At 45.5% G+C, this 23,589-nt stretch overlaps 1 protein-coding gene across 1 annotated transcript in view; it reads right to left on the bottom strand.

Moving 5' to 3' along the window:
* Positions 1–23,589, bottom strand: part of SYCP2L (synaptonemal complex protein 2 like) — a gene marked incomplete at its 5' end in the record, with an annotated part of 320,901 nt that overhangs the window by 199,095 nt on the left and 98,217 nt on the right. Inside the window, 4 exons of the mRNA XM_082258962.1 lie at positions 2,385–2,446; positions 14,458–14,506; positions 18,643–18,709; positions 18,795–18,858. Of these exons, the coding sequence (XP_082115088.1) occupies positions 2,385–2,446; positions 14,458–14,506; positions 18,643–18,709; positions 18,795–18,858 (242 nt within the window). The remainder of the gene's footprint in view (positions 1–2,384; positions 2,447–14,457; positions 14,507–18,642; positions 18,710–18,794; positions 18,859–23,589) is intronic.

Raw genomic sequence — 23,589 nt, 5'->3', positions numbered from 1 at the left:
ACCCATGAAAGCGTTCCTCATACGGAACTGGAACTATCACTACTGGTTGTACCAGGTCCTGCACCGCTCCATAGAGCGCCCGCAAGCGATCTGGGGACAGACGGAGATTGGAAGGGAAAAATCTGACCGGAAGAATGGATCGAAACTCCTGAACCCATCTGTCTAGGATCCGGCCCAGCCACTGGTCCGAGAGCCGACAAAGGCGTCCCCCCTCCCCAGTTATGGGTGAGGGCACATCTTCAGGCCGGAGGAGGCCTTGTCCGCAGACCTGGAGAAACCAAACTTTTTGTTTGCCAAACCAGGGTCGCTTGGAACCACCCGAGGGAGTCTTAAAGGGCTTTGCCTTATTGAGTGACTGAGGAACGAAAAACTTTGTGAGCCGAAAAGGACGGACCCCATCTACGGCGAGAGTTCTTACCCTTGTTAGCCTATGTCGTCCAGGGTAGCGTCGAACAGGCGGTCCCCTTGAAAGGGAAGTTCCGTTAAGGCCTTCTTTTTGATCCGCAGACCAACACTTCAGCCATAGTATACGCCTAATAACCACTGCCGAAACTGACAGTTGACCCAATAAAGGAGCAGTGTCTATCACGGCATTGCAAACAAATTGCAGCCCCTGCACCAGGTGGTCCAACAGATCCTCAAAGGCAGGAGGGACTGGCTTACCCTCCAAGTCACGGCATAGTAGCTTTGCCCATTCAGTCAGCATCTGTGTGACAAGGGCCATAGTAAAACACAGGTCTCAGTGCAGTCCCCGCCAGGGAGTACAGTTGCCTCGCCCTTCCGGTCTTCCGGGTCCTTAAAGGACGGGGATTCCTCCACCGGAATAATGGTAGCCTTATTCAGTCTGGAGACCGGAGGATCCACCTTAGGTGGTAACGCCAACTTCTTTACCAAAGACTCCTCAAGGGGTAGCGTCTAGCAATCCGCTTAGACACGGGGGTGAAACCGGGTGTACCAAGATGGCTTCCGTTACTGTAGCACACTAAACTACAAGAAACTGGCGGCCCCGTGCGGCAAACAAGGACCCCCCCCCAACCCACACCATATTTCATTAGGTAGGCTCTGGAAGAAATGCTCGAGGCTCCCCCCCCGCGCACGATCGTCTGAGCACCGCCGATGGCGCACCCCCAGACCCCCCATGCGACCTGAGAACATGGTCCTAGCCTCGAGTAGGCCCAAATAGTCCCCCGCGTGAGGGGGGGGGTTGCACAATAGGACAGAGGGGAACCCAGGATTGTGAGGGTCCGACCGTCCCAGGGAGGGGCCCGCGTTCACCCCAGAATCCGCCAGGGAAATGGGGGGGAACATTTACTCACTGTACCAGGAACACAGGCGGGCACCGTCTGACAGGACCCTCTCTGCCAAAGTGGGGGGGGCTGTTGGCCAAATAGGAATGCTGCGACTCAGGCCTAAACCCTGTCGTGTGCGACCTGGCGAGATGTTTAACTTGCGGGGCCAGTCCCCGTCCAGTGGGACTACATCGCCGCCGACCCAGCACGGAGCTAAGGTCTGCGCTCGCTCACCAGCCTGGGTGACCACTGGATCTATACATCCAGAGGGTTGCCCAGATCCGGCATAATTGCTTGTAGATCTCACAGGAAAGAAACGATCTACCTAAAAAAACACTTTTATGCCAGAACCAAAGATCCCAGAAAGGAACTAGGTGCTTACGCCTGACAACTTTTTTTCTGCCTAGTGTCCTACTCCTGTAGAGGGCAGTATAACTCTGATATGCATCAAAGGACTGCATCCGTCAATAAACGACAGAGAAAAAATGGTTTTAGTCTTCAGAGCAACTTTAAAGTGACTGTATACCACAGGAGGTTATAGAACATGCAGCCATAACTTAACCACCCTCATGTATTAGAGCCAGCTCTAAACATGAATGGTTGCCTCTGTGTTAAGTGTATATGGTAGGGTGGGAAAGGTACATTACAGACACTTTCGACCTCCGCTTTAGGGGGAAACAAATGTGATTAGGCTAGGTTTTCTAATTTCTTTGATTACCATTTTCCCAGGGGAACCTCAATCAGTGGTGACTTGGCGACTGTCTAGTGTGGCAGTGAAGAGAACACAATTCATATGAACAAGAAAAAGTCAGGGCATCACACAATGCGTTTTCCAGTCACATTGAAAACATTTCAGCAGTTCCATTCAAAATGCTACAGAAAATGTAAAGATCAGCATGTTGACAAAAGAGGACTGAATATGGTTTATTGGCTCTTTATGTGCGCACTAGCTAAAATTATCTAATGGATCAAATATTTTGCAACTAACAACAAAACACCTCCATATACTGTATGCCCCAATACAGAATCATTTATTGTACTTCTAGTAATGATAAAAAAAAAATCTGACTAGTCGTAAATTAACGAAATCTGTACTTTTCTCCACGCTGCTTCTTTGGTGTAGATCCTTTTGTTTCTGAATGTTTTGCTTTTACATCCTAAAATACATAGAATATAAAATAATCATGTTATCAACAATTATTTATTTAATTACAACATTTAGTATTGTATGATAGCCTTTATTGAATACACACATTTTAATATAGTCCTGTTCTTTAGGCATCACATAAAACATACACAAACCTCAATTTCAAAAAAGTCAGGATGTTGTGTGTAATTTACATAAAAATCAGAATGCAATGATTTGCAAATCTCATAAACCCATATTTTATTCATAATAGACAATAGAAGACATATACAGTGGTGATCGAAAATTTGGGCACCCCAGGTAAAAATTTGTATTAATGTGCATAAAGAAGTCAAGCAAAGATGGAAACATCTCCAAAAGGCATCAAATTACAGATTAGACATTCTTCTATGTCAAAAGTTATAATTTATTTCTATCATTGACACGTTCAAAGTTACAGAAAACAAAAAAATGGCATCTGCAAAAGTTTGGCACCCTGCAGAATTTATAGCATGCACTGCCCCCTTTGCAAGGCTGAGACCTGCCAGTGTCATGGATTGTTCTCAATCATCTGGGAAGACCAGGTGATGTCAATCTCAAAGGTTTTAAATGCCCAGACTCATCTGACCTTGCCCCAACAATCAGCACTATGGGATCTTCTAAGCAGTTGTCTTGAAAACTGAAACTGAAAATAGTTGACGCTCACAAAGCTGGAGAAGGCTATAAGAAGATAGCAAAGTGTTTTCAGATGTCAATATCCTCTGTTCGGAATGTAATTAAGAAATGGCAGTCATCAGGAACAGTGGAAGTTAAAGCAAGATCTGGAAGACCAAGAAAAAATATCAGACAGAACAGCTCGCAGGATTGTGAGAAAAACAAATTCAAAACCCACGTTTGACTGCACGATCCCTCCAGAAAGATCTGGCAGACACTGGAGTTGTGGTACACTATTCCATTATAAAGAGGTACTTGTACAAATATGGTCTTCATGGAAGAGTCATCAGAAGAAAACCTCTTCTACGTCCTCACCACAAAAATCAGCGTTTGAACTTTGCAAACATATAGACAAGCCTGATGCATTTTGGAAACAAGTTCTGTGGACCGATGAGGTTAAAATTGAACTTTTTTGGCCGGAATGAGCAAAGGTATGTTTGGAGAAAAAGGGGCACAGAATTTAATGAAAAGAACCTCTGTGGATCAATCATGCTTTGGGGTTGTATTGCAGCCAGTGGCACAGGGAACATCTCACGAGTAGAAGGTAAAATGGATTCAATACATTTCAGCAAATTTTGGATGGTAACTTGATGCCATCTGTGAAAAAGCTGAAGTTAAAAGAGGATGGCTTTTACAAATGGACAATGATCCTAAACACACCTCGAAATCCACAGGGGATTACATCAAGAGGCGTAAACTGAAGGTTTTGTCATGGGCCTCACAATCTCCTGATCTCAACATAATTGAAAACCTATGGATAGACCTTAAAAGAGCATTGCGTGACAGACAGCCCAGAAATCTCAAAGAACTGGAAGACTTTTGTAAGGAAGAATGGGCAAAGATACCTCAAAAAAAGAATTGAGACTCTTGGCTGGCTACAAAAAGCGTTTACAAGCTGCGATACTTGCCAAAGGGGGCAGTACAAGATATTAACTCCGCAGGGTGCCAAACTTTTGCAGACACCATTTTTTTGTTTTCTGTTATTTTGAAAGTGTAAATGATGGAATTGAAATCTAACTTTTGTTGACATATTATAAGAGTGTCTAATCTGTAATTTGATGCCTTTTGGAGATTTTTTTCCATCTTTCCTTGGCTTCTTTATGCACATGAATACAAATTTCTACCTGGGGTGCCCAAACTTTCGATCACCATGTAAAATGTTTAAAGTAGGAAAAAAGAACAATCTTAAGAAAAAAAATAAGGCAATTTTTAAATTGATGGCAGCACGTCTCAAGAAAGTTGGAACAGGGCCATGATTACCAGTGTAACATCCCATCTTCTTTAAATAACACTCTGTAAATGTCTGGGAACGGAGAAGACCAGCTGCTGGAGTTTTGGGAGAGGAATGTTGTCCCATTCTTGCCAGTCATAAGATTCTAATTGTTTAACAGTCCCGGGTCTGCAGTGCGCCAAGTATTTTCAGCAGGGCAGTTAAACACCCGGACTCTTCTACTGCAAAGCCACACTCCTGTCATGCATGCAGTCTGTGGTTTACCATTGTCCTGTTGAAATATGCATATGCTGCTCCAAAACCTGGATATATCTTTCAGCATTGATGGTGCCTTTGCAGATGTGCAAGCTGCCCATTTGATACGGACTAATGCACCTTCATAACATCAGAGCTTGCAGAGATGCAGGCTTTTGAACTTAGTGCTAATAACAAGCCAGGAGGTCCCTCTCCTTTAGAATCTTATACTACAAAGCCATGCTGTTGTCATAGATGCAGTATATGATTTAGTATTTTCCTGCTGAAATATACAAAGCCTTTGCTTACAAAGATATCATCTGGATGAGAGCAAATTTCAATTTGTCTAACCACAGAAGTTTTCCACTTTGCAACAGACCATTTTAAATGAGCTTTGGCTCAAAGAAGAGGTAGCATTTCTGGATCATGTTCAGATATGGCTTCTACTTTGCATGATGGAGCTTTACCTTGCATTTTTGGATGGCACAGCGAACTATGTTTACAGACAGTGATTTTTGAAAGTATTCCTGCGCCCATGCAATGACGTTGATCACAGAATCATGCCTGTTTTTAATGGTGCATTTAGGCCTTGTCCCTTGCGCACAGAGATTTCTCCAGATTCTCTGATTCTTTTGATATTATGTATTGTAGGTGATGATATTTAAAATTCTTTATGCATTTATATCCTTGCAGAATGAGAATATTTTATATACCATCCATCATAATCTGATAATCACGTTTTGGAAGTGATAAAACAGCAATTATCCATTGTCGTCATATACATTTTACTAAAGATTAATGAAGGGTGGAAAAAAAAAAAAAGGACAAGGGGAGAACAAGTAAAAACTACTGAGTGAACATGCTGAACCCCCAAAGCCTTTTTGCGACTAAAGAAGGTTGGGTAGCCATTAAATGTGTACATGGTAGGGGGCATATAGTTTGCCATTTATATTAGGGATTAGACTATAAGCCAGGTGAAGGGGAGGAAAGAATGGTCGTAATCGAAAGGGTGATGGAAAGAGGACTGCTAAGGTGTCAGTAGTTGAAGTAAACCTTGTTAGACAAATGGGTAACTACTCTCCTAGGAAAGGAGAGAGGGGGGATAAAGAGGTAGAAGGGTGTAGTCGACTTATAAGTGAGCAAAGTGCATGTTAGCAGTATGAGTTTGTGACATAATGCTTAAATAAGCATCTGTACTAATAAAATAGTGCCAGTGTCCCCATGTAAACTTGATTTTCTCCTCCGAGTTCTGCGGAGTGTAAGTGAGGTCCTGCACTTTAGCACCTCTACCTTAGAAAACCAAAGAGATTTAAGAGGGTGGTTAGCTCTTCTTCCACAAAAGTGGAGGCTTTTAATAGGTGGATGGTGAGTGAGGCTCTATATTTGGCAATAGGTCTCTCGGTCAGATGTAATAGACAAACAGCAGGATCATGGCTCAAGTTGGAAGGGACAACGGCCGCATTTCAGTCTTATGATGATATATTTAAAATCTTAGCAATTTTACGTTGAGGAACATTATTCTGAAATTGTTCAGCACTTTTTAGACGCTGCTTTTCACAGATTGGTGAACTGCTGACCGTCTTTACTTCTGAGACACTGACTCTCTAAGATGCTCTGTTTATATCCAATCATGTTACTGACCTGCTTCAATTAACCACTTGCCGACCGCCGCACGACTATTGCGGCGGTCAGCCCCTCTAATGTAAACAAGCCGCCTGTCATTCTTCCCTGTGTAAGACTGGAGATCATACGGTTCTGCTATGTAGAACCGTTAATCTGTTCTTACACCTCAAGCCACATCCAATCACAGTTAGAAGCACGCCCCTAGGGATGTATAGCACGGATTACTGTAGTTATGTCACTGGTAACCCCAAAAGTGTCAAAAATGCCAGTCAAGGGTCCAATCTGTCCGTCGCAATCCCAAAAAAAAAAAACAAAAAAAACCTCAGATCGCCACCATTACTCGTTAACCACTTAAGCCCCAGCCCTATTTCGGACACTTTTTGTTTACAAGTTAAAACCAGTACTTTTTCCTAGAAAACTACTTAGAACCCCCAAACATTATATATATTTTTTTTAGCAAAGACTCTGGAGAATAAAATGTCAGTCATTGCAAAATTAAATTTTTTGTCACGCGGTATTTGCGCAGCGGTCTTTAAAACGCCATTTTTTTGGAAAAAATTAGAAAAATCACATTTCACTGCATTTAAAAAATACTAAACAGTAAAGTTAGCCCATTTTTTTTTGTATATTGTGAAAGATGTCACGCCGAGTAAATAGATACCCAACATGTTACGGTTTAAAACTGCGCCCCCCCCCGTGGGATGGCCACAAACTACGGTCAATAGAGATCTCAATCTGCGACGCTTTAAATTTTTTTAACGGTTACCAGTTTAGAGTTAGAGTGTAGCTCTTTTTTTAAAATTATTGCCCACGCTCTGGTGATCGGGGCAATACCTCACATGTGTGGTTTGAACAGCGATTTCATTCGCGGCTCGACTTGCGTATACGTTTTTTTTTGTGCGCGAGCTAACGGCGACTAATTTTTTTTTTTTTTTTTTTTTTTAACTTCATTACAGGTTTTTTTAAAAAAAAAAAAAATCCCTTGTGACACCAATATGTAGTGACAGGTACACTTTATGGAGGGATCGAGGACCCCTCCACTACACTTCCCTGCCGAAAACTGCATTTTTGCATACAGCCGTTTTTCAAATCTGCCGCCTTTTGCAGCACAGTAACCCGGAAGTGACGTCATGGACCCTGCCTCCGGGTTACGTCATCGGAGACCCGATCGATGCCGTTGCCGGCATTCACCGGGACTCCATCCAGCCGGCGGATGAGCCGGCTGGGTGCTCGGGTGGGACGGGAGCCCCGAGCAAAGCCACGGAAGGCGGCGGCGAGGGGGGGGGGGGGGGGGGAACGTCCCCTCCCGCTCACCCGGGTAATGATCGAGCGGCATCGGTCATTACCAACGGAAAGCCGACCGTCGGCTTCAAACCATGGTACCGGGATGATGCCTCTAGCTCTAAACCATGGTACCGGGATGATGCCTCTAGCTCAAGAGGCACTGACAGCTCTGGTAGAATGAGCCCTGACAGGGAAAGAAGGAACCTGACTCTTGATTGAATAAGCCTGAACAATCATCTGTCCAATCCATTAAGAAATGGTTGCCGCGGACGCAGCTGAACCCTTCCGAGGTCCCTCAGGAAGGACAAACAGGGAAGACTTCTGAAAAGACTCCCGTGGCTGACAGGTAAACCCGGACCACATCCAAGGAATGTAAAGCAAATTCCTTGGGATGCTTGGGTTTCGCACAAAGCAAAGGCAAGACAACATCTTTGTTGAGGTGGAAGGCGGACACCACCTTGGAAAGAAAAGATGGATTGGGTCTCAAGACCACTTTATTTCTATGAACAACCAGATAAGGCGAGCGGCAAGACAGAGCCGCCAACTCAGACACTCTGCAAGCAGAGGTGACAGCCACCAGAAAGGCAACTTTCTGGGACAACACAGGCAGAGGTATTTCTCTGATGTTCTCAAAGGGAGGCCATTGGGGGGAGCCAGATTTCGCGCCCCTTAAATAAAAGTGCGAATCAAGGAGTCGCCAAGGGACGCTGGAAAAAAATGACCAAGGCCGACAACTGACCTTTAATCATGGCCAGCAACAAACGCTGATCCACACCTTTCTGTAGGAAGGCCAAAACCCTCGCCACCGACCGAAAAGGAGCTGGGATGAAACCCTTGTGACTCGCACCAGGCAATATACACCTTCCAAGTGCAAAGGTAAATTTTTAGAGAGGTAGCTTTTGGAGCCTTCAATAAGGTAGGAATGACAGCACTCGGGAGACCCTTGTCTCTAAAGACTTGGCTTTCAATAGCCACACCGTCAAAGCCAGAGACTATAAAGAAGGATGGAAGATCGGCCCTTGAGACAGTAGATCGTCTCTCAGCAGAAGCCGCCAGGGAGGCTCGACTACCATCTGCAGGATGTCAGCGTACCATGACCGATGCGGCCAGTCTGGGGCCACCAGAATGACCTGCATCGGTTCCGACGCCAACCTGCAGAGGTACCTGGATAACAGTTGAATCGGAGGGAAGACAAATCAGCGATACCCGTGCCAGGGCACCACCAACGCGTCCGTGGCATCCGTCAGAGGATCGCGGATCCTGGTCACAAACCTTCCCACCTTGTTGTTGAGACGGGACGCGAACAGATCCACGTCTGGAGTCCCCCACCAGGCACACAGGAGGCAAAACACCTCTGGATGCAGGGACCATTCTCCCTGGTCCAGGGTCTGGCGACTCAGGTAGTCTGCCTGCCAGTTTTCCAGACCCGGAATGTGAACAGCTGAAATTGGCAGAACATGCGTCTCGGCCCAAGACAGAATCTCGGCCACTTCTTTGACCGCCCGGGCACTCTTTGTGCCCCCCTTGGTGATTGATGCAAGCCACCGCCTTGCAGTTGTCCATCTGAAACCTGAACCAGGCAACCCTGAAGACGAGTTGTTCAATGGAACAAGGAGAGCTTGATCGCTCGGAGCTCCAAGACGTTGATCGACAAGGAGGCCTCCTCCACCGACCACGACCCCTGGGCACAAAGTGAACCCAGAACTCCACCCCAGCCCAACAGGCTGGAATCCGTGGTGAGCACTGTCCACAGCAGAGGCTGAAAGGACTTGCCCTGTGATAGAGTTGGCGACAGGAGCACCACAAAAGATCCGATCTTGCGAGGAGGCTCAGAGAAATTGTCCTGTCCAACGACAGGCGTTCTGTCCCACCTGGCAAGAATCTCTGCTTGCAGAATTCTCGTGTGAAATTGAGCAAATGGGACGGCCTCAAAGGGCGAAACCATGAGACTCAGAGCCCGCATACAGGCCTGTAGAGAGGAGAGCGGTGTCCTTGAGGGACCTGATCTTGCCCTGTAGGGTGCGGAGTTTGTCCTCCGGAAGAAAGACTTTTGCCTGAGCGGAGTGCAGGACCATTCCCAGGTAATTGAGGCGACTTCTGAAAGTTGATGGTCCACCCGAACCCCTGAAGCGTCTGAACCGTGACCGAAAGGTCGCTCGTCAAGGTGGCACATGAGCTCGCCCTTAACAGGAGGTCGTCCAGATGATCGAGGACCCCTTTAAATGCAGCAAAGCCAGCACCAGAGCCAAAACCTTGGTAAATACCCTGGGAGCCGAAGTGAGACCGGAAGGTAACGCTACAAACTGATAATGCTCTTCTGCGAAGCTGAGATATCGCCGATGACCTTCCTAGATAGGAACATCTAGATACGCATCCTTTAAGTCAACGGAGGCCAAGAAATCCCCTGGACTCAACAATGCCACCACCGACTGGATGGATTCCATCTGGAACTTCTGTACCCTCAAAAAACAGTTCAGAGACTTTAGGTCCAAAATCGGATGCACTTTGCCCTCTTTTCTGGGCACCGTGAACAGATTGGAATAAAAACCACAAAACCTGTCCCGTGGAGGGACTGGCACAACGACTCCTTGGGTGAGCAGATTTTGCATTGCCCCCTTGAGATTTCTCAAATGATCGGGAGGCAGATGGAAAGAACCTTTCTGCGGGGCGAGATCAAAACTCAATCTTGTACCCTGAATGAATCAGTTTGTGAACCCACCTGTCCTGAATTCGGGAGACAACCAGGGTTCCTAAAAGTAACGCAGACGTCCCCCCACCCCGGAAACGGATGAGGACGTCCCTTTAGGAAGAGACGGACTGTGCCGCCGAACGGGCCTGACCGGCCTTAGGCTTACTGGACCATCGTTTCCTGTGACCACCTGGGGTTTTGAAGGATTTCCCTTTATCCTGTGACCCAAAGGCATGAAAGGACCCATAATGGGTCTTGAAAGAAGGACCCCGTCTAGCGCGGGGGGATTTCCCGTAGAGGCTTGGGCAAAAGGGTACTCTTACCCCCTGTAAGCCCCTTGATCGACTCATCCAGAGTGTCCCCAAAAAGACAACTACCCACATAAGGGACGACAGTCTTTTTGGAAGCGTGGTCAGTCGACCAACTCTTTAGCCAAATAATGGAGGTGGATCGCAACCCCAACCACAGACAACTGTGCGACCAAAGGAGCCTCGTCCAAGGCCGCGTCACACAGGTACATCACGGCCTGGGTCACTTGATCCACCATATCAAGGGCAGTCGGAGAGACCGACTCCGCCACCAGGGTGTGCCGAAGCACCCTGGACCATGTCGTGACAGCTTGAGAGACTATCACCGAGGCAAACACAGGTTTGAGCAGGGAGCCTGCCCCCAAGTACATGTGGCGGGAAAGCGTCTCAACACGCCTGCCAGATCCTTTAACACTGGGGAGTCCTCCACTGTCATCAAGGTAGATTTATTCAACCTAGAAACAGTGTGGTCCACCGTCCAACGTTTGTCCACAGGATCCGCAAAAAGGATTTAAACAGCTTAGGCACCACCAGCATATGTTTGATGCGACGCCATTGGTCGTTCACTGTGTCGTGAAAACTCCTCGGGCAGGGGAAAACCTGACCCAACCTCTGGGCTCTGCGAAACTCGAAGGCAACCCGCTTACCTGACTGGGAGGGCTCATCAAGATTTAAAGTCTCCCTAAAGGAGCTAATAAGTGCATCCACTGCTGCGCATTCTCGGGCCGCCGTTGAGGAAGACTCTTCCACCTCCCCATCTGAATGCGAGGACTGGGACCCCTCTGGGGGGGGGGGGGGGGGGACGTTGTCCATGGCAACCAAATCAGGCTCCGAGTCAGAAGACTGGGAGGGCATAGGCCGTTCTTGAGAAGTGCGTTCAGACATCAGCAGATCCACTTTGGAGGCCAAGGTCGCAAGAGCAGCAGATAATGGAGGCCATGGAAAATTTTTTGGGGATGCTGGCCCTTTAAAAAACAGCAGTTCCCGCGGACCCCCACTGCAAAACTGCACGGCCCGTGGAGACCCCTTCAAAACCGCTACAGCCACAAGAAAAAACCAAACAGTGAAAATCACCCCACAGTGTACTTGCCACACACGCTGATGCAGTGAAGAGAAAAGTGACCTCACTCACTAGAGGCCTATGCCCGCCCGGAGCCACAAAAATATGGTGCCTGATAGAAAAAAGATATGGGAGGAAGCACATGGGAGGAAGCACCAGCAAAATGGCCGCCGCCCTTACTAGGCGGTCGCCCACATCAAAGATGGCGCCCAAACCGGTGCCAAAATGGCTGCTGCCCACACAAAGAGGCCCAAACAGCCTGCCCTCACCTAAAATGGCGGCTGTACGAACAGCGCCAAATAGAACAAAAAACACATGTGCTGGCCCCCACAGGGAACCCCAGAAAGCACCCCCGGGATGTATTAAGCCCACACCCCCCAGCCATAGAAGTATGCACTGCAGAGCACCCCCCAGCAGGGGCAGAGAGGAAGGGGGCCGTACCAAACAGCCAGGAGGGGGATACCACAGAAGCCACTATGTACTGCCATCCCCTTAGAGTGGGCCTACAGAACACGCCCCCCCCCAGATAATAGTCCCTTTTTAGGGACACAGGGGTAGTAGAACTCACCAGTCCAGCGAACGCGGGCACCGCTCTGATGCGGACCACCTCCCACTCTGAGGTGTTGACCGTCAGCCAGGAAGGATGCTAGCAACACACGGGCATTCCGAAGTTGAGACAAAGAAGGGACTCCACAGGCTCATCCTTATCTCAAGGGGCACTGTCGTTGCGAGGCATGGGCGCACCAAGACCTTCGATGCTCTGTGGCAGGCTGGGACTCCATAAGGATCTATATTATCCAGTGTGAGGCCCAGCTCGGCTGTTGCTTGTAGTCCACCAAGAATTCCCCTGACTTACTAGCGATAGCGAGTGAAAAAAAGCTATTTGCAAAGAAAAAAAGTAGTTTTTAAGAGAAAAAAAAACAAAGAAACAGACACTAGGTCCAAGCTGGGAAGACCTAGCCTACTCCTGACACTGGGCAGCATAAAACTGAAGGACAGTGGTAACTGGGTCAGGAAAATGGCTGAGGGATGGCCCCCCGGAGGTGTGTCTAAGTGTAGAAAGTTTTTTATTAACCTTTCAAACTGCCTAGCTTGCTCTTGCAGAGGGCGCCATTACCCACTCGTGAAGGCTTAATGAGGGACTGAGACTGCCGGAGGACGCAAGAGAAATAGGGGTTTGTGGGACTTGCAAATCACTACATCCTGTTTTTATGTAGATTTTACACAGTCACAACTTTTTTAGAATTGGGGTTGAAAGCTCTGACGAGAGAAGCGGAGTATTTTGGCCTTTTTTATTACAATGGGAAGAACTTCACAAGAAGTACAAAAGGTTTTTCTCTTTCAACCACATCAACAGGACACAGACACAAATGGGGATGCATCCAAGCATAGGTCACAGGTAGGAAAATGCTGCTAAAAATGTGGCTTGCTAGACTTTCTTACCAAAGACAGCACTTGACATAGCTTCCCTGTTGAGGTTTATAAATCACTGAAAGACCAGATTGGCTTTCTGTGAAGACAAAGCAAACCTGTAACTAGGGATCGACCAAAATCGTTTTTCCAGGGCAGATACAGATTTTCTGGCCACCCTTCAGGCCGACAGCCAATATTGGGTGCCAAAATTCTGTACATTTAACATTTTTATTTTTACACTGTCCTTTTAAATTTTTTTTCATTTTTTGATTACTTTTATTGCTGTCACAAGGAATGTAAACATCCCTTGTGACAGTAATAGGCAGCGACAGGTACTCTCTATGGAGGAATCTGGGGTCTAAAAGAAGCCAAACCCCTCCTCTGCACCAAAACGGCAAGTTTGGCTGTTTTGAATACTGTGATTTTTTTTTTAAATCTGGCGCCTTAAGGTTCCAGTACCCGGAAGTGATGTTATGACATTGCTTCCGGGCTACTACATTGGAGACCCGATCAGAGCCGATTCTGGCTTTGTTCAGGTCTTGCTCGGGCCTCCCGGGGGTGGTGGGAGGGGGGGGGATGTCTCCTCCGGCTGCTTGTAATAACAGCTGAGCGTCTGTTTAGCTGCATCATTATTACAAGAAAGCCGACCGTCCGCTCTAAAAAAAAAAAAAATGGTACCGGGGTGATGCCTGTAGCTGCAGTCATCACTCGGGTACATCCACTTGAAGCAATATTGTGACGGATACAAACCGGTCTGCATTTGGGCCCTAAAAAGAGAAATAGCATAGGCACACAAGTAATAATTTAAAGTGGTTATAAAGGCTTTTTACCCTAATGCATTCTCTAAATAAATATAAAAATTGCTTTCAACTACTGCTCCCCATAAACCCCCACCAAAATACTTACCTGAGAATGACCTTGATTCAGAATTTTGCCTGAGTGCCGCAGCACTCCCTCTGCTCACTGGACATGGAGGCAATTGCAGATGGCTTCTGCTTCTGTCAATCAAATCCAGTCAACAGGGAGTGGGGCCAAGATGCACTGTTTGTGTCTATAGACAAACACAGCTAGGATTAAGAGTAAACCCGCAGCGTCTGTACTCCTAGCAAGCAGCTTGCTATGGGGGCAGAAGGAGAAGAGAAGGCACAGAGAGCATCCCGAGGGGGACCCCAATTGCACAGGGCAAGTATAACATTTTTGTTATTTAAAAATTTAGCTTTAGAAACGATTTAATTACCACAGATTAACCCAAGTCAACTTTAGGGTCTCTTTACCTCCATGACTAAGCCCCGTGGGTGGGGTGGGGTGGCAGGGCCTGGCTGAAGTTTGGCAGAGGCAGCAATCACCTATTACACTGAGCTTGTGTGGTGTGCAGTGGCTGAGATTTTTCTCTATTTGTTCTGTGAATTACCACAGATGTTAAACTGTAATTAAGAAAAAACAGTTGCTCACAGATTTCATTACATCCCTTTAAAAAACTACAAACCTTCGGTATATAATCGGTAATCATCTTCGAGACCGGTGACAAAACCACCCTGGAATTAAACAAAGATACCCTTTGTCACATTTGATTTTCATTCTACTGTCAAGATTACAGTTGCATTTAACTGAGTCAATAGGAGATCTGATCGCTGAAGATTTTTTTTATCAAGTATAACACATAATTTAAATAGACATTTATACCAGTTGCTGGACTAATTTTTGCTAAACCGTACAGATAGTATAAAATTCATTCTTTTTTTCTTATCCATAGAGGAACGCAGGAAGACTTTGCCTTTCATACATCCAGAAGCAGTCCAAATAAGAGCTGGACAACAGCAAACAACTGCTAACAGGTCCAATGTGCCCAGACAGGGAAAAGAGAATTTGAAGTTGCTCTGACTAAGGCAACCAGAAATATGGAATAAAAGTGTAAATTTCCTACAAAGGTCACCTGGAGTAAAGATTAAGAAAACCTCACAGCCTGACCCGGGGTCAACAAGGGGAATGAGCTTCACTCTGAGACTGGACTGAGGGACCCAAGAACGATGTCCTGGTCGAAGGGTTTCCTAGGCCTCAACTTACCTGATCCCATTTGAGTCTAAGAGGCATAGGGTTGATTGCACAAAATGGCTGTTAGCTCAGATATACACCAAGGCCATGATTACCATCAAAGCCCCCACATTCGGCCGCCTGGAAACGCGGTCCCAGCCCCCGGGAGTAGGGCAGGTAAAAAAGGGGGTGCCTGACAGGACAGAAGGGAACCTGGGATTGTGAGGGTCCGACCGTCTCAGGGAGGGGCCCGCATCCAGCCCAAAATTTGCCAGGGAAAGAGGGAGGGAACATTTACTCACCATACCAGGAACACAGGCAGGCGCCATCTCCTGGCAGGACCCCCTCTCCGCCGAAGTGGGGGGGCTTGTCAGCCAAATAGGAATGCTGTGACTCGGGCATAGACCCAGCCATATGCAACCTGGTGAGACGTTTAACTCGCAAGGCCAGTCCCCGCCCAACTATGTTGCGGCCGACCCAGCGCGGAGCTAAGGTCTCGTTGGCTGGCTGGGGTGACCACTGGATCTATACATCCAGCCCATTGCCCAGATCCAGCATAGTTGCGTGAAGAATTCACAGGGAAAAAAATCTAGAAAAGAGAGAAAAGCTAGCTAAAAAAATTATGTATATAAATTTTTTTTTTGCCAGGACCAGTGATCCCAGCAAGGAACTAGGTCCTTACTCCTGACTAGGCAGATTAAAACTGACATCCTATGCAGGAAGAGAGAGAGGGTATACCCCCTGGGACTGCCCATAGGCAAAGCCAGAATTTTTTTTTTCTGCCTTGTGTCCTACTCCTGTAGGGGGCAGTAGAACCCTACTGATATGCATCACAGACTGTCAATGAACGATAGAGAAAAAGAATTTAATAAAAACAAAAGTGAGGAGTGGAAAAGGGAATGGAAGGCAAGGGTTTAGTCTGTAACCCTGAAATATTGCTCTCTGTAGCCAATTGCTAGAAGGTCAAATTATCCTGGAGTCTGAGGATTAAAAACCGTCCCCCACTCTATAAAGTGAGGGTGTAAAACTTCATGCTGTTATAGGGTTCTCCAATCATTTAGCAGGTTTCGTAGCCCAGATCTTCCGGGAGGCTAAGAGAATAAGGGTGGGGTTCCTCTTTAAGATGAACCCGAAAGATCCACGGTGGGTGTAGACCACAGTTTAACCACTTGCCGCCCGTCCTATAACAGATTGGCGGCGTCAAAGTGGTTGTACTATCCTGACTGGCCATCATTTGACGTCGAGCAAGATGAGTGCTCTGCGCGCCCCCGGGGGGCGCGCAGAGCTGCGATCGGTGCTGCAGTGTTTCACTGACACACCGCATCTCCGAGCTCTGTAAAGAGCCTAATGAAGCCATGTGTGACTCATCAGGATCAAAATCAACCAGAATGGCTTTATGAGACTCTTCATCAGGGGGCACACTGTAGGCTGCCCTGGAACTGTTAGTCGTGAGCTGGCAAGACCTGATGCAGCAGGACTACTCCTTGTGTTTGGGCACTGAAACATTGTCCTGCTAACAGAGGCATAAGAACTATTCATAGAATGTACTCATAAGCTGCCTGCCGAAAGCAGGAAATGTTCAAATGTCTGGCAGTGAACATGTCACTGTAGGCAGAAGCAAGGATAGCATCTCTTGCATGCACCACACTCTACCCAGTTATGCAGCCCAAAATTCCCCATGGAGGCCAACAGAGAGAGTGGGTAATGGAGATTTCCAATCTAAGAAGTAGCTTGCGATGCTCGGTTTACACATAAATGAGTCCTGCTCTGGACCCAGCAGCACTCTGTGGCTAACGAACACAGTACACAAATGTCTGAAAATGCCACAATAGCCCAGTATCAGCAATTGTCAAATCCAGCGGGGTCCACATACACTGCCTCCAAATCGGTTTCTTAAGGATACACTGCTCCGGAGAGCTACGTAAAGAGACTAGCTCAAGCAGCACATTTAAGCAGATTTGAACCCAAAATGGTATCATATTGCAGGTTACCAATTATTCGATGTGGTGGCTGCATTAGTTCTATTTTTTTTAGGATTTTTTTTCCCCTCTGTTTTTATCTGGTGATCTGGCCAGTAACACACCACCTGTATTAGAGGTGCCTCCACTCTGGATGAAGGACGACAGGGGCACCTTTGTACAGCAGCATTGTCAGTCTGGAAAGGAGAGGAGTGTTGGTGTATCCAAATCTGCTGGTGCATTTAACACATTGAAGCCAGTCTCCAGCTCAGACCTAATAGCTCAGACCTAATAGGGAGTTACAGCAACAATTTTCCCTTTCGGGAAAAATGTTTTACAAAAAAAAAAAAAAAAAAATGCGATTAGAATAAGCATTATTATAAGCATTCCTGTCAGTGGTAAATGGTTTGTCTCAGAGAGCTTTTGAAAAACAACAAACTTACTAGCCAGAACCAAGTGACAATAAGGGAAAAGAGCCTAAAAGGAAATCAAAGGCAGCCACGACATTTAATGGGTAAGCTGCAATATGAGAAATGTTTGCTTCTATATTTAACACGAAGTGTTGATTAAACAGAAAAAAACTAAAAGATAATAATTACTAATAAAAAAGTGTTACATTTTTCTCAGTAGAGAAAAAAGTATCAACCTTTCCAGGACACTAGCCAAAAAAAACTGATGCATGTTGGCATTGGTTATACCAGGCTGTTCACCATTTTTCGTTTGCCAGTGTTCAAATCCTTCTGTGGGCAGCAATTGTCAACCAAATTGTCTGGCAAGCACAAATACTTCAATGGACAAGAAAAACTTTATGTAACCTCCCTGCTTGTCCATGCTAATTATGAGCTAGCCTAAGCAGCATAGGTTTCTAAGAATGCCAAGGACAGTTGTGTGAATGGACTATTAAACTGGCATAACTACTGGTGATCTCAGCACAGCTCTCCAAAAATCCATTAGAGAAAAGAAAAATGCAAGAGGTTACATAAAAAAATCTGCTTTGATATAATTGGAATGCTAATTTGTATTAAATTATTTGCTTAAAGTAAACTGGTTACAAAACTGGGCAATTTAAACGGAGTATATGAATAGAGGTTACTGTAAAAAAATATCACGTGAAAATCAACAGATCCAGAGATATTGGCAGCTGAGATTATAATGCAAATCTTGACTTCCTTTCACTTGGCCCCACCCCTTCCTAGCTCTCCTAGAGGCCTCTCCAACCAATAGAACTAGGAACCGGTAGGGACTATAACATCAACTGCAACAGATATAACCAGTGGTAGTTGATCTATAGAAAATCCGATTGCCTCATGGGGAATCAGGAAGGATTTCTTTTTCCCCACTGAAGCAAGTTGGATCACGCTGGATTGTTTTCTTTTTTGCCTTCCTCTGAATCAACTGTAGGTATAAGAGAATGTATATGGAGGTTTGCTATTTGAGTTTTTTTTTTTTTTTATTATTAGCTCAACTAGATGGACTAGTGTCTTTTTTTCAACGGATTTAACCTTCAAAGTCTAAACTCCTGATCTACTAAAAGCTTTGCCATGAGTTTCTTTGAAGACATTCTCGGTCTAGGCATTTTTCATCATGAGGTTTGGTTGCATTGCCCAGTTTTGTGACATTCACTTTAGAAAGATTACCAGCTGAAGCAGCAGTGGTCGCACTTATACAATAATAAGACTTACCTAACATCTCTGCATACGATTATAGGAGTTTCCTTCAGATTGCTGGGTACAGCCACTTCAGTGAAATCTGGTGACCACACCACAAACTGCAAATTAATATCGAGGATCATTTAACTAAATGGTACAAGATGTATCACAGAAAAAATACAAACCTTTCAATGCATCTTGTGGTTTAATACAATCAGAATCTTTTCCAGTAGAGTTTGTGTTCACTTCCTACAAAAATGGGAAATAAAGGTTTCTAACGCCAACAGTCTTTAAATAACCGTATAAAGCTTTTAAAGCAAGGTTTTCGGGAATATCTAGAAGAAACTAAAAAGCTATGTTCATAGGAGCTAGGTGCTAGCAGGTATCCAGTATATGTGATCAAATACACATGGCCCATCCATCAAAAAATGTGGAATGAAGGCAATGTATCTCAGTCAGCATCTTGCTCAACAGACACTGCCTTTAAGGAATGCACACTCAGGCCTTCCATAAAATAAAGGTGCTACTAAACTTACAGCAAGTGCAAGACACCAATTACTACATTTACGCCTTATTTGCAAATCATGAAATCTATTTTAAAATGCAGCTTTTGTACATACCTAAATTTGGCTTGACATCAGTCTCCTATAATCTCCTGTACAGCAGTATACAGACTGAATGTAGAAGAGCCAACACTAGGATCTAAAATACTCTGCTGCATGCAGATGTGCTGCTAGTGACCATGCCCACATAAGCAAAAAGCAGAGTGAGTAGTAGGATGAACCCATTAATGTGCTACCATGTCATTGGCCAATAGGCAATCTGTGCTGTGCTTTGAATAATTGTTTTTGATAAAGCTGTGGTGCTTCAATGGAGAGGAAAGATCTGGGTGTGTTTTTTGACAAGGATACCAGGATCACAATACTGGGCTGCAGTGGTTTACAAATTTTTAGTTAAATCAAAACCTGTATTTCATTCCAGGAAATGTAAAATTCTTCTTTGCAATGGGAGAGTTAAGGGTGCAATAACCACTTAAGGACTGGAAGGTTTTACCCCCTCCTTAATGACCAGGCCATTTTTTGAGATCTAGCACAGCGTAATTTTAACTGACAATTGCGCGGTCGTGCGACGCTGTACCCAAATAAAATTGATATGCTTTTTTCCCCACAAATAGAGCTTCCTTTTGGTGGCTTTTGATCATCTACGCAGTATTTATTTTTTGTGCTATAAAACAAAAAAAGAGCAACAATTCTGAAAAAAATAAATTATATAATATATACACACACATATATACACACATATATATATATATACATATATATATATATATATATATATATATATATATATATATATATATATATATATATACATATATATATATACATATATATATATATATATATATATATATATATATATACACACACACACACACATACATACATACACACACACTTTACTTTCTGCTATAAAACATTCCCAATAAATAAAATAATCAAATTTTTTCATCAATTTAGACCAATATGTAATCTGCTACATATTTTTGGGAAAACAAATCCCAATAAGTGTATATTGATTGGTTTGCGCAAAAAAAGTTATTGCAAACTAGGGGAAAGATTTATGTATTTTTTTTTTTTTTAATACTAGTAATGGCAGCGATCAGCGATTTTTAGCGGGACTGTGACATTGCAGCGGACAGATCGGACACCTAACAAACTTTTGAGGGGACCACTGACATTACTACAGTAATCAGTGCTAAAAATATGCACTGTTATTGTACTAATGACACTGGCAAGGAAGGGGTGAACACCTGGGGCGATCGCTGCTGACTTATTATAAAAGGACACTTACCTGTCCAAGGATCCAGCGATGTCCTGACATGAGCCAATTCTTCTCAATTCTCTGGCTTTACAGCAGGTTTCCTACTGCGCATGCGGGAACCGAGCTGTGCTTTGTGAATGGCCCTGCAGTCTTTTGGGACCTGTGAGGTTTCCCAGAAACATATGTTTCTGGAGAATAGCATAATCTGCTAGTACGTATCACATACTAGCACATTATGAAATACCTTAGAATGAAGCCCCCGCAGCAGTGCCCATTTACCGCTGAGGGAGCCAATATGTTCCCCCAGCATTTCTTCCGGGTTCGCTTAATGGCGCATGCGCCACTGATTGTCAACGGCTGCATGCAGGGTAAATATCCCCTAAATGGCGTACGTGTGCTATAAGGCAGCTTACATTAGGTAAAAGTAACAAAGCGGGGTATACAACCGCTTTAAAGACTAGCATTTTTTCTGAAACCTGTTGCTTACAAGTTAAAATCAGTATTTTTTGCTGGAAAATTACTTCGAACCCCCAAACATTATATATTTTTTTTCTAGCAGAGACCCTAGAGAAGTGATGGCAAACCTTGGCACCCCAGATGTTTTGGAACTAAATTTGTCATGACACTCTGCAGTGTAATGGAGCATCATTGAAAATTTAGTTCCAAAAACATTGGGCATCAAGGTTCGCCATCACTGCCTAGAGAATAAAATGGCGGTCGTTGCAATATTTTATGTCACACTGTATTTGCGCAGCGATCTTTCAAATGCAATTTTTTGGGAAAAAATACTTCAATGTCATTACACTTCACTTTTGTTATGTTACAGCCTTATTCCAAAATGAATTAAGGTCATTATTTTCCTCAATATTCAAACAATACCCTATAACATGACAACGTGAAAGAAGTTTGTTTGAAATCTTTGCAAATTTATTAAAGATAAAAAAATGAAAAGAATTACATGTACATAATTATTCACAGCCTTTCCTCAATACTTTGTTGAAGCACCTTTGGCACCAATTATAGCCTCAAGTCTTTTTGAGTAGGATGCTACAAGCTTGGCACTCCACTTTTTGGACAGCTTCTCCCATTCTTTTCAGGACCTCTCAAGCTCCATCAGGTTGGATGGGGAGCGTCGGTGCACAGCTATTTTCAGATCTCTCCAGGGATGTTTAAACTAGAGATCGACCGATTATTGGCAACACCGATATATCGGGGGCTGATATGCACTTTCCCCGATATATCGGAATCAACCTTTGGATTTACCGATATTGCTGATATTTTTGTGACGTCATTGCGTTATGTTACGCGCACACGTTCTGCCTTCTAACACCGCCTCCCACGCCTGCGCGGCCCATACGCGACGTCATTTCACCACACGCTGCACACGTTCCCTGCCTTAAGGCCATCTCCCACGCCTCGGACAGCCTTGTGCGAAGCCAGCTGCAGTCCGGTCCGGTCACGGTGCCAGCCATCCACCCACAGGCCCTGGCCTCAGCCACCCACCACAGGGTGCCAGCCGCCAGCCATCCAACCCACAACAGAACAGGGTGCCAGCAGGCCAGGATCCAGTCACCCACTCCACAACAGGGTTACAGCCACCCAGATGACACCAAGCCAGCCACCCGCCACCGTGACCACAGTGTTCCAGCAAGCCAGCAGCCACCCACAACAGGCCAGGGTGAGTGAGCGACACCCAAGCCAGCCACCCACACAACAGGGTGACCGCAAGCCAGCCACCCAGCACAGTGTTCCAGCAAGCCAGCCACGGCACCCACCAGTGTTCCTGCAAACCAGCCACCCACAACAGGGTGACACCAAGCCAGCCACCCACCAGTGTTCCTACAAGCCAGCCACCCACAACAGGGTGACACAAAGACAGCCAGCCACCACAGTGTTCCTGCAAACGAGCCACCCACAACAGGGTGACACCAAGCCAGCCACCCACCACAGTGTTCCAGCAAGCCAGCCACTCACAACAGGGTGAGCCCAAGCCAGCCACCCACCACAGTGTTCCAGCAAGCCAGCCACCCACAACAGGGTGACCCCCAGCTAGCCACCCACCACAGTGTTCCTGCAAACCAGCCACCCACAACAAGGTGACACCAAGACAGCCAAACTGCCAAGCGTCAGCTACCAACCCCCAAGAGGGTACCATTAAGCAACCCACACTGCCAGGCATCAGCCACCAACCCACAAGATGGTGCCATCAAGCAACCCACATGGCCAGGCGTCAGCCACCAACCCACAACAGGGTGCCAGCAACTTCAGCAAGCCATTTTTTTTTTAATCTTTTTTGTGTCTTTCAAATTGAAATGGAGATGGATGAGGAGAGGAAAAGTAAAAGTGTGGTCTGGGACCATTTCTCGTCTCAACCTTCTCCAGGAAAAACAACAGTGTGCGCCACATGTACAAACATAAGCATGGGATCAGTAACTGCAAAAAACAAAAATAAGTCAAATCTTTAGGCCCATCTAAGAGCTCATCATATTGAACTATATCATGCAGCACAGAAAAAGCAAAATGAATATCAATGTGATTTATAAATACCTCCTCCACTATCCCAGGCAACAATAACAGATAGGTTTCTGAAAAAAAAACAGGTGTCACTGTCTAGCTTCAGATGGAAGATCCCAACTGCTGGACAGAGTAATCACAGAGATGATCATCCCAGATAACCAGCCATTTACAATGGTGTCTGACTCAGGATTTAAGCGGTTGCTGTCCATACTTGAGCAAAGCTACACACTAAAGAGTGAGAAGTATTATCGAACCGAAATGCTGGCAAAGCTTCACCAAAAGGTGGTTGACAAAGTAAAGGCTATGCTGCAACCAGAGAATGCTGGCAACTCAGTCTCATTCATAACGGACTGCTGGTCTGGACAAACAACAGTGTCACTAATGATTCTTTCATGCCACTTTGACAGCGGATGGACAAAAAGGCAATTGGTATTGAATACAAAAGTGATGCAAGGATCCCGCACTGGGGAGTACAGTAGAGAAATGTTTCTAGGCATGCTTGAAGACTGGCGAATCAACAAAGACCGAGTGATACTTGTGCTACTTCGAGACAGTGGAGCAAACCTGCGGAAAGGAATGAGACTTGCTGATATGTCAGACCTCAGTGTCATGGCACACAACACCCTCCAACTTTCAAAT

This window comes from Pelophylax lessonae (genome assembly GCF_965119305.1).
Source record: "Pelophylax lessonae genome assembly, chromosome: 5".
Classification (NCBI taxonomy): domain Eukaryota; kingdom Metazoa; phylum Chordata; class Amphibia; order Anura; family Ranidae; genus Pelophylax; species Pelophylax lessonae.
Note: the sequence above shows the minus strand (reverse complement) of the source record. Positions and strands in the feature narration are given on the sequence as shown.